General features: G+C 43.2%; 2 protein-coding genes across 2 annotated transcripts; both read right to left on the reverse strand.

Annotated features, from left to right (window-relative positions):
* Positions 1-1,778: 1,778 nt before the first annotated feature.
* LOC121544439 (potassium voltage-gated channel subfamily S member 3-like) lies at positions 1,779-3,601 on the reverse strand. Its single transcript, XM_041854377.1, has one exon. It carries the CDS (start codon positions 3,599-3,601, stop codon positions 2,099-2,101), a length of 1,503 nt encoding a protein of 500 aa, XP_041710311.1. The 3' UTR covers positions 1,779-2,098.
* Positions 3,602-3,670: 69 nt separating this feature from the next.
* LOC121544499 (protein transport protein Sec61 subunit alpha-like) lies at positions 3,671-10,659 on the reverse strand. The gene is made up of 2 exons (XM_041854422.1): positions 9,848-10,659; positions 3,671-3,696 (listed from the first exon to the last, which is right to left on the reverse strand). Exons 1-2 carry the CDS (start codon positions 10,578-10,580, stop codon positions 3,671-3,673), a joined length of 759 nt encoding a protein of 252 aa, XP_041710356.1. The 5' UTR covers positions 10,581-10,659.
* Positions 10,660-11,350: the final 691 nt, after the last annotated feature.

Here is an 11,350-nt window from a genome sequence, read left to right on the forward strand (position 1 = left end):
TGAGAAAATGGGCTTTGAATCTTTTGTTACTACTACTGGAGAGCCCTTCTTTGTCTACACCCATTCAGCATCATTCACACCCTATTAAGCTTTAGCCCAACCCATCTCTTTAAGGGTTGATCCGAGCATTCTGTACTAACAACAGAAGTCAAGCACCCAAGCTAACTTGCTAGCTACTTCCAGACACAATTGAACAGCTCACTGAACATTACTCGCCCTAGCAGAGCTGGTTAGGCTGTTATGTTATCCAGAGCGTTGGTGACTGCAACTGTGCTGTCAGATTGTCCGTTTGTAAATTCAAAACGTGTCGCTCTTGGAGCGTTCAGAGCGCACACTGGATGTTCTGGCCGATGAGTAGGGTTGATCCGAACGTTCTGACCCAAGCTAACTGGCTAACATTGGCTAGCTTGCTAGCTACTTCCAGATACATAATGAGAGAACACCCCACTCTGACCATTTTACTCACCCTAGCAGAGCTGATTAGGCTGTTTTCATGTTATCCAGAGCGTTGGTGACTGTAACTTTGCTGCTGGCAACAATTTATAATATATATAAAAAAATATATGTGCCATTTAGCAGACGCTGTTATCCAAAGCGACTTACAGTCATGTGTGCATACATTTTTACGTATGGTATCCCGGGGATCGAACCCACTACCCTGGCGTTACAAGCGCCATGCTCTACCAATTGAGCTACAGAGGACCACTTAATTGACACTTAAATTACGCTTTTTTGCCAACGTTTACTGACACCGGCCATATTCAATGGGTGTTGAGTATTCATAAATTAATCAGTTATTCTGCACTCTGGCGTACTCAGATGAGAGTGCTCTGAAATCGGAGTAGATGGCCAGACTGAATTTACGAACGCACCCGAAATGGTTACTTGCATTGTGGAGTCTTGTGTTAAGACATGTAGCTAGCTAGCTAGGTTAACAATGAACCATAATCACAATTCATGACGTTACTACCCTGCATGAATCTGCAGGTAGCTAACCAACCAGGTTCAATGTTAGCTAGCTAACATTAGGCTATAGCTAGCTAAACAAATGGCTCTGAGATACAAATAATAAGGTCATACACGTAACGTTAGCTAGCGAGCTAGGTAAACAATGAACCATAATCACAACTCATGACGTTACTACCCTGCATGAATCTGCAGGTAGCTAACCAACCAGGTCCAATGTTAGCTAGCTAACATTAGGCTTTAGCTAGCCAAGCAATTGGCTCTTTCTGTCAAAATTTGAAATGTGTAATATCTGAAAATGTAGCTAGCTAGACTATCTTACCCATATACATCATTCATGGATGGGCGCGTCTCCTGTTGGATGCCATGGTTGCCCTTAGTTTGAAGATGTAATCCGGAGACAGGTGTTTTCTCCATCTCCTTAGCTATCATACTCAAATTCCACTGATTTCAAAACTCATCCTCCAGAAAGTGGAGAGCAACACTTATGCAGTTTTAATTCACAATAAAACAATTTAAAAGGCGCGTTAGACAGGATTACCTAGACATACTGACCAGCTCAAATAGACAGAAGCGTGCTATTTGGCAGACCAATCCAAACTCATCTCTCGGCATGTCCAGCCCACTCATTATCTCAGCCAATCGTGGCTAGCGGGAAGGTTGCTGTCTTTTTCTTTGGCTAAACCAGCTAGGCTCGTAATTTAACAATTGTATTTGTATTTACAGATGGCATACAAGTTTGTTATGAAGGCACATGAAAGTTCACATGTTCGATAAGGCATTTCTGCCAAAAAACGCATTTTGATAAATAAAAAAAGTTTATGTTCAAACGGTAGTAGTTTGAACATAAACTACGACCTGCGACATACGCCTAGTTTCCTGAAACAGGTCACAACTGTGGCCACACTCCAAGAAAGCCAGCATCCGATGTTCCAGTCCCTTTTATAGAACCCACAAGGCAAAGGAAACTGTGGGAGACCAAGGAACACCTGGAGAAGATCTGTAATGTATAGATGTAAGAACTGAACTACTCATGGAACTTGAGAAACTGGCCCAAAAGTGAAGAAGATAATTTGTGGATGACCTATGCTCCTCAAGGAGTAAAAGGGTTTAAGTCTAGTAAGTTGAGCTCTCAAGTGCCCCTCAGGATACAAGTCGTCTCTCCATCCTGGATACTCGAGACGTCTGTGTCCTTATCACTGCCGATGCTGCTCCTGACAGAGATACTGGCGATGAATGAGTTAATCTTTTGGGTGTACAGGTCCCCGACATTCAAGTAAGGTTTGCTGGGGTCGGGGATCTTAATATCGTTATTATTGCATTGGTCGGCCTCATTATTGCTCTGATTGGCATCCATGGCCTTTTGCCTTTGGTAGTACATGGAGAACTTGTTGAAGATAATGGTGATGGGCAGTGCCACCACCAGCAGCCCACAGATGATGCACAGGGTTGCCACCAGCTTCCCTAACACCGTCACCGGGCAGGTGTCGCCGTAGCCCACCGTCGTCATGCTAATAGTGGCCCACCACCAGCCCACGGGGATGGTCGTTATGTCCGACTCCTCTGACTCCTTCTCCACAAAGTAGATGAGCGCGGAGAAGATGGAGATGCCCACATAGAGAAAGAGCATCAGGAGGCCCACCTCGTGGTAGCTATGCCTTAGCGTGGCACCCAGCGAGCGCAACCCCGCTGAGTGGCGCGCCAGCTTGAGGATGCGGAAGATGCGCATCAGCCGCAGGATCTGCACCACCTTCCCCACGTTTTCCAGCTCCTCGTTCTCCTCGTCCATTGTCTCGAAGGCCAACGTGGCATAGAAGGGCACGATGGATACAAAGTCGATGATGTTGAGCGCGTTGCTCAGGAACTTCCGGGGGCACGGTGCCACGGAAAGCCGCACCAGGAACTCCACAGAGAAGCTGAAAACGCACACAGCCTCAAAGATAGTCAGTACCGGGTCTTCAATCTCCTTGTCGTTGAGGTCCACCTGGTGGAACTCGGGCATGCTATGGATGCACATGGCCACGATGGAGGTCAGCACCATGGCCAGTGAGGCCACGGCGATCACCTTGGCCAAAGGTGAGTAGCCTGGGTTCTCCAGGCGCAGCCAAATGTTCTTGCGGACCTCCGAGCACCAGGTGCCCTCAAACTTCTCCAAGTCCTTGTCTATAGTTGAGAGCTCCTCCATGGATGAGTCAATGCTCCCGAACTGCTGCTGCTGCTCATCGCTCCTCCGGTCCCAGTCCTTGTCCTCTGCAAACTCCCTCTGCTCCTGAAACTTGTTGCTGCAGCAGGAGTCCAGGTGGTGCTCCTTGATGCCCCAGTATTCAATCTCCTGGCTGAAGGAGAAGACACACAGCTCCTCCATCAGGTGGATCTTGCCGGTGTGGTAGAAGTTGAGGACATAGCGGAAGAAGCGTGGGTTGCGGTCAAAGTAGTACTCCTTGTCAGTGGGGCTGAAGTCATCGCAAAGCTCCAGGATGGCCTCCTCTGAGACGCAACCCAGCAGGCAACCCAGGCGGGTCCCGGGGAAGCGCTGCAGGATGCTGCGCTCCACGCGATGCTTGAAGCCGCCCACATTCAGGTTGAGGAAGCTTTCGTCCGTGCCACGCCTGTGAAGGATCTGGCCATACAGCATGGTGGATCTGTGGCATGGGTGGAGCCTTACGAGAAGGTGGAGGCGTTCACTGCTCAATGCTTGCTCAGGTCACTTCCAGGCTGAGGATCCATCACCTACACAAGGAAACAATATACCAACATCAGTGACTGGCACAAGCCACAGCATTGGTATACTATATCTGTTTCAAACTGTGAGATCAAGAAGAAAAAACGATTTGCACACTTTTAAAAGAGCGGCCCGAGTTTGAGACATTGTGTGAATTAATACTTCTTCCACAATATATTTTGGTTCTGAAAAGCTTTGTGCTTTCAGCAAACAAATAGTATATTATTTATTTATCACAAATAATGATATCTTATAAAACATAATAGTACTATACCTTATCATAGTGCTTAGGCCTACATTACAGTGCTTTATATGAACATGATACCTTGATATTGTTCCACAGTATTGGGTTAATTGAAACCCAAGTTGAGATATTAGATATCAAGATTTCAAACAATATGACTTTGACTACAATTGTAGATGGCCCATAGCCATGCTACAATCCCTGTGCTTCATAAACCCATCCAATCCAACATTAAAAACAATAACATTATTTGATAAATTATTGGTTTCTACATTTAGTCCTTTTTACATAGATGCAATTTTTAAAAGTAGTTCAGAACGTTCCTACATCAATGTAATAATGGATAATAAAACATATTCAGAAGAGTTGTGCCAAGCCTAAGAGCTGAAACTGAAGTTAATGTGACACAATACAAAACAACAACAGAAACCACAGCACTATCTAAGAAAGTTAATTGTAGACTCCCCACAAACAACAAAACCTCAACAACAAAGTCACATACCTGTCTTTCGGGGATCCCCTTTATATTAAAGAACATTATTCCAGAGGCAAACTTATTTTGCTGAAAGGCTCGTCAACTCGCACTCGTGTTCCTCCCATGGCCCATCACACCGATTCAGTCGGGATGCTCCGGGCGTTTTGAAGAGGAGCAAAGTGATTCAATGGCCAAGGGAAACATCAATGCGTCACTCAGTGGTCCATTTACCAGTAGCATGCGCGCTCGCACTTCTCACTCCCCAAGCTGCGCACTATCCACTTGGTGCACGCAGCGTCCCCAGAGCCAGATAAGATAATAAGCTGAGTAGACAGGAAAGATTCTTCAAGGGAAATCTAAGTGAGATCTCACATTTCAAGGCTATTCATTGTAAATTAAGCTTGAAACACAATGTGCAAGAAATGCTGAATTGACAATTCCAAATGCAAGATGAACAAAGCATTTTGGATGGTGGCTCACCAGTCTCAGTTAACATTGTTATTAGTCAATATTGACAAATCTTGAATGTTTAGACATACTTATGTTAGACTACTACTTCACCACAAAAGCATGACCAATATCAAAGTATAGGACAGTATAATGCTGTATAATATTAAAATGGCATGATATTCATTTACAGACATAAATAAATTGAGAGCCTACTCTCATACTAGTCCCTCCTATTTTCTGCATATTTCTTGTGACATGAGCCTAGTCAGCCTACCCATGTTTCTTTCTATCAATATATTATGTTTATGAGTGAATATTATAGGCTCATCTGGGGGCTTTCTACAATCTAATGACAGCAAAGCCAGCACTAACAGTGGCAAAATGTAGATAACTGGCAACTGGGATAGGGAACTTTACTTAGATTGGAAATCTTACTCAGAAATAAATATACAAATGTATATACATAAAACAACCAGCAATTAAAATGTAAAGCTGATAAGGTAGCACAGTGGAACAGGCCTGTGTCATCAGCAATTCAGCCACCTTTTCAGTATCCACACTGACTATGGGTAGAACCTGCCTCATGGGCCTTCAAGCTGCAGTCTGCATTTGGTACAGCCATTTTTGTACTTTTAAAATAATGATTGTCATTGTTTCTTCCAGAATATAACTTATAAATGCCTCATGAGCTAAGTTCAACTGTCAACATGCAACATTTAAGCTCGTTTTACTTGTTTCTAATCAATTGTAAACAAAAACTGTGTATAGCTTCAAAACATGGTTAAAACTATCATTTGTATCTCATGGATGGTCAGCCCTTGCATCCATAGTTCCGTCATATATGAATTTGAGAGTGGTTACATTTTTCTAGCCCCATCCCTCAGCTGTTATGCAAAACAAGTGGTGGGGAGCGTGGTTTGTTGTTTTCTGAATCGCAGACTGCCCCTTTAATACTTTGGTATCATCTGCTGGTCCATAGGGTTGAAAACAGTTCATGACCGGGATGACTGTGGTCCTTGATAATACAGAGGGCTGGAGTGGACGGTTAGTGTAAATGTCCTTGAGAAGGCAGCTCCCATAAATAACCCTCTATCTCCATCTACAGGTTTAACAAGGGACATGTAATAGTATCTAACAGAGCCTGATACAGTTAATATAAGACTGGTATCCACAAGCAAAGGGTTGTTTCTACTAATGCATTATTACTGTACACTCTTCCCATCCTGTCAACTGTAATAATAACACCCAATAATAATAATATAAAGCTACATCTATACCACACAATAACAACAATGTTTATAGGGAGAGAGTGTGTCCTTTATCTCAGCATGTAACTGTTTAAGCACTAAGGCTGAGCAAGAGGTGTATGGCTTCTCCATCAAAGTCCATTGATATCGCAGTAGGTCAACGTAACGTATTTGTTTAAATGAATGTTTTTCACTTATAAAAGTAGTAATCTCTGTGTCAAAATGTTATGTTTAAATTACTTGATATTACATATATTTTTGTGCTGCATGGGGCAATAATGTTTGATTGTAGCTTTTTGTGTGTTCTCTGTTCTGTGGAATTTAATAATCGTGTTCATATTGTTACCCATGTAAGTAATAAATCAAATTTGCCCACTCAATCATATATTTCAGTCAATCAGATTTTATGCATTTCATGTTTTCCTCATTCACCATTTGGAGCCTTTTTAAGTTTGTAAAAATACCATCCCTGCAATTTCGCTCTGGATAAACCTGGTGGAGAAAGAAAAAGCTTATCTCTCACCAGAATACTCGAGTGACTGAGATCTGCTTTTTAGGGACCTTGAGGAAAATGGACTCAACAATACAATTATTTGACATCATCTACTTTAGTGAATCCACACTTCAAATATAGGCGTTCTTTATACTGCCTCCCAGTAGCTGATTTGTCATTTATTGTTCTGTGTGATACCAATTGAGGACCATAGGTGGCAGAAAGACTGTACGCAAGCCAAGGATCCCACTCCTGTTGCCAGCCTGACCTTGATCATCCTGATTTGAACTTGGCTGTGTTCATAAGACAGACTGAAACAGGGAGGGACTACTTGTCCAATATGAAACAATTATTTTTGTATTCCGTTGCAAAGCATTTTCTGTTGCATGCTTGTTGCAGACATTAATTAAAATGGCTTAAATAGAGTTTATAAGATAGGACCAAGCTCTAGGACCAAGCTCATTCCGGACCAACTTTAACGTTGTTTACATCAGTTATTAATTTCATTCAGACATTAAGACAATCTCCCTGAACAGCATTACTGCTCAACCGGAAGGTAAAGGCGGATTCTGGAGTCTCCTGGCAAGACACCAGGCAAGCCCAGTATATTTCATTTCATATGCACTACCGTTCAAAACTTTGGGGTCACTTAGAAATGTCCTTCTTTTCGAAAGAAAAGCAATTTTTTTGTCCATTAAAATAACATCAAATTGATGAGAAATACAGTGTAGACATTGTTAATGTTGTAAATGGCTATTGTAGCTGGAAATGGCTGATTTTTTATGGAATATAGGCGTACAGAGGCCCATTATCAGCAACCATCAGTCCTGTGTTCCAATGCCACGTTGTGTTTGCTAATCCAAGTGTATCATTTTAAAAGGCTAATTGATCATTAGAAAACCATTTTGCAATTATGTTAGCACAGCTGAAAACTGTTGTGCTGATTAAAGAAGCAATAAAACTGGCCTTCTTGAGACTAGTTGAGTATCTGGAGCATCAGCAATTGTGGGTTCGGTTACAGGCTCAAAATGGCCAGAAACAAATAACTTTACATTTAACATTTTAGTCATTTAGCAGACGCGCTTATCCAGAGCGACTTACAGTTAGTGAGTGCATACATTTTCCATACTTTCTTCTGAATCTCGTCAGTCTATTCTTGTTCTGAGAAATGAAGGCTATTCCATGCGAGAAATTGCCAAGAAACTGAAGATCTTGTACAACGCTGTGTACTACTCCCTTCACAGAACAGCGCAAACTGGCTCTAACCAGAATAGAAAGAGGAGTGGGAGGCCCAGGTGCACAACTGAGCAAGAGGACAAATACATTAGAGTGTCTAGTTTGAGAAACAGGCGCCTCACAGGTCCTCAGCTGGCAGCTTCATTAAATAGTACCCGCAAAACACCAGTCTCAACGTCAACAGTGAAGAGGCGACTCCGGGATGCTGACCTTCTAGGCAGAGTTGCAAAGAAAAAGCCATATCTCAGACTGCCCATCTTAATCTTTTCTTTTTATTGGCCAGTCTGAGATATGGCTTTTGCTTTGCAACTATATTCCATGTAATTACGTAAAGACGCCATACAAAAATGGGTCCCTTTTCAATATTTTGTTCAATAATAGTTTAATGAAGCCAGTTACACATGTATTACCGTGACACATCACACAAATATTATAGTCTTTATATATTAAAAATTAAGATAAAATACTGCTTATTGAGAGCTAAGAACATATATAATATGTAAACTGTCAACAAACAAAAGTAGCAACCATATGCACATTTAAAAAAACACCCTTTGAAACCTTAGTGATACAGTGCTTTCAGAAAGTATTCACACCCGTTGACTTTTTCCAAATGTTGTTGTTACAGCTTGAATTAAAAATGTATTACATTTAGATGTTTTGTCACTGGCGTACACATAATACCCCATATTGTCAAAGTGGAAATATGTTTTTCGAAATTTTTACTAATTAACACAAAATGAAAAGCTGAAATGTCATGAGTCAGTAAGTATTCAATTCCTTTGTTATGACAAGCCTAAACAAGTTCAGGAGTAAAAATGTGCTTAACAAGTCACATAATAAGTTGCATGGATTCATTCTGTGTGCGACAATAGTGTAACATGATTTTTGTATTGACTACCTCATCTCTGTACCCCACACATATAATTATCTGTAAGGTCCCTCGGTCAAGCAGTGAATTTCAAACACAGATTCAACCACAAAGACCAGGGAGGTTTTCCAAAGGCTCACAAAGAGCTCCAAGATGGCGTAGCAGTGCGGTCATGTAAATAGCCTGTTTTTTCGTTTTTCTTGTATTTTTCGTATATATTTCTCAATCTCACTTTCCATCCTTTAACTAAATATACTTTCTTCAACCCGCCTCACCCAATGTGGAACTGATTCTATTATTTCTTTATACCTTCTTATCTAGAACATCTGGCTGAAACTAGCCAGCTAGCCAGCTAACTAGTTACTTGCTATTAGCCACCGTTAGTGGTCTTCACCATTGTCCGTGGCCTGCACTACCTACCAGCCAGCTCTAGCCTTGACAATTTTCGGCCAGTCTGCACATCGCACTATCGAGCTATAGCATATCGGATTTTCTGCCGGAATCACTGAATCACTGGACCTTAACACCGGATCATCGCAACTAGCTAGCTGCAACCGAATGGCTGTTGTTGTTGTTGGCTAATCACCGCTGTCCAGAAGCAAGCCCCAGTTAGCTTTGACCTAGCCTCGAGCCAGGCCCATCTTCCGGCTATCTACCTCTCTGTCAACCGGACGGGACCTCCTAGTGTTGACACGGAGCCCCGCCAATCCATCAAGACTGGTCTGCCGACGTAATCGTCTGATGTGGTTTCAACAGGCTTCCCGTTGTGACGACCACGAAGATCCATCTGCTAGCCCCGGCCCGCTAGCACACGCAATCAACAGCCGTGCCTCCTGCTCACCTGTGCTGTAGCAGCCACTGAACTGCTCCCGGACTCACCTATTGCTGTTCACTGGACCTTATGATCACTCAGCTACACAGCAGATGCCTGCTGTACTGTTCCTTTATACGGTACCCCATCCTGTTTATCTGTTTAGCCTCAGCTCAAACTTTCATCACCATTACCAGCTGTTGTCTTAGCGCTCTCGAATAACATCTGTGATTGCTTTATGCCTCTCTTCCATGTCAATATGCCTTGCCTATTGCTGTTTCGGTTAGTTCTTACTGTAATTTTTCACTGTAGAGCCCCCAGTCCCACTCAACCTGCCTCAGATAGCTCCTTTGTCTGGCGGTAAAAGGCCTCTCTCAGGGCACGCACCTTGTCTGTGCGTGTGGCCAACAGGTGGAACAGGGCAATGATGGCACCTTCAAACTCCGTTCCTCTGCCAGTGTTGACAGTGGTGGGGCTGAAAGCCTTCCAGACGATGGTCTCACAGATGTTAGTGGCGATGAACAGGGAGATACCAGAGCCCAGACCATAGCCCTTCTGCAGCAGCTCATCCAGCAGAAGCACAATCAGACCTGCCACAAAAAGCTGAATGATGATGAGCAGGCATATCCCAGCACCCATCTCTGAGGGGTCTCCGTACATGCCGGTCATCACATAGACGATGAACTGTCCAATGGTGATGATCATTCCAAACAGTTTAAGCGCTCCATTGAAGAGTGTTCTGTCCTTGGGGGTGTCTCCAACCTCAATGATCTTGGCTCCAGCCAGTAGCTGCATGATGAGACCGGAGGTCACGATGGGTGAGATACCCAGCTCCATCAGAGTACCTCTGTTGGAGGCCAGGATTACTCTCATCCAGTAGAAGGGATCTGCGGAGTCTGAGGACATGATGCCGAAGAGGGGAATCTGGCAGCACACCAGGAAGATGAAGAGAGTGATGGCAGTCCATAGTACTTTTTCTCTGAACTGAATCTTTTTCTCTGGTTTCTGAATCTCAGGTAAGACCACACAAAACAGCTTTTTGACTTCCAAAAATGTGATGCCCATGGTGTCCTTGATCCGATTCCTGTTGTGTTAAATTGGTGCAACTTGAAGGATCAGCACAGTTCGCGTGGCACCATCTACCTCTCCGCACTGAAAAGAAAGCTCTGTAAAGACACGTCACCAATGAAGTGCCTACTACAATATGCTGTGTTCTAGTATTAGTACTGCATTAGCATCGAACAGCCTCTGCGATATGCAACTTTTCAGGGAAGTCAGGAATCAATATACAATCAGTTAGGAAAGCAAAGCATAGCTTTTTCAAACAGAAATGTGCATCCTGTAGCACTAACTCTAAAACATTATGGGACACTGTAAAGTCCATGGAAAATAAGAGCACCTCCTCCCAGCTGACAGCTGCACTGAGGCTAGGAAACACTGTCACTACCGATAAATCTACGATAATCGAAAATTTCAATAAGCAACTTGCCCATGCCCTTCATTGGACACAGTGTTAACAAACCTCCAAACAAGCTTCAATGCCATACAGCACTCCTTCTGTAGCCTCCAACTGCTCTTAAACGCTAGTAAAACTAAATGCATGCTCTTCAATCGAACGCTGCTTGCACCCGCCCGCCCGACTAGAATCACTACTCTCGGCAGGTCTGACTTAGAATATGTGGACAACTACAAATACCTAGGTGTCTGGTTAGACTGTAAACTCTCCTTCCAGACTCACATTAAGCATCTTCAATCCAAAGTTAAATCTAGAATCAGCTTCGTATTTCGCAACAAAGCCTCCTTCACACATGCTGCCAAACATGCCCTCGTAAAAC

Source organism: Coregonus clupeaformis, chromosome 29 (genome assembly GCF_020615455.1).
Source record: "Coregonus clupeaformis isolate EN_2021a chromosome 29, ASM2061545v1, whole genome shotgun sequence".
NCBI classification, from domain to species: Eukaryota; Metazoa; Chordata; class Actinopteri; order Salmoniformes; family Salmonidae; genus Coregonus; species Coregonus clupeaformis.

Bases quoted from the DNA above. Each gene is read 5' to 3' on its own strand.
- LOC121544439 (XM_041854377.1), bottom strand. From the start codon at position 3,601: ATGCTGTATGGCCAGATCCTTCACAGGCGTGGCACGGACGAAAGCTTC.
- LOC121544499 (XM_041854422.1), bottom strand. From the start codon at position 10,580: ATGGGCATCACATTTTTGGAAGTCAAAAAGCTGTTTTGTGTGGTCTTA. The intron at 3,697-9,847 runs GTTGAGTGGGAC...TTCCTTGTGTAG, and splicing joins AAAGGAGCTATCTGAGGCAG to GTGATGGATCCTCAGCCTGG.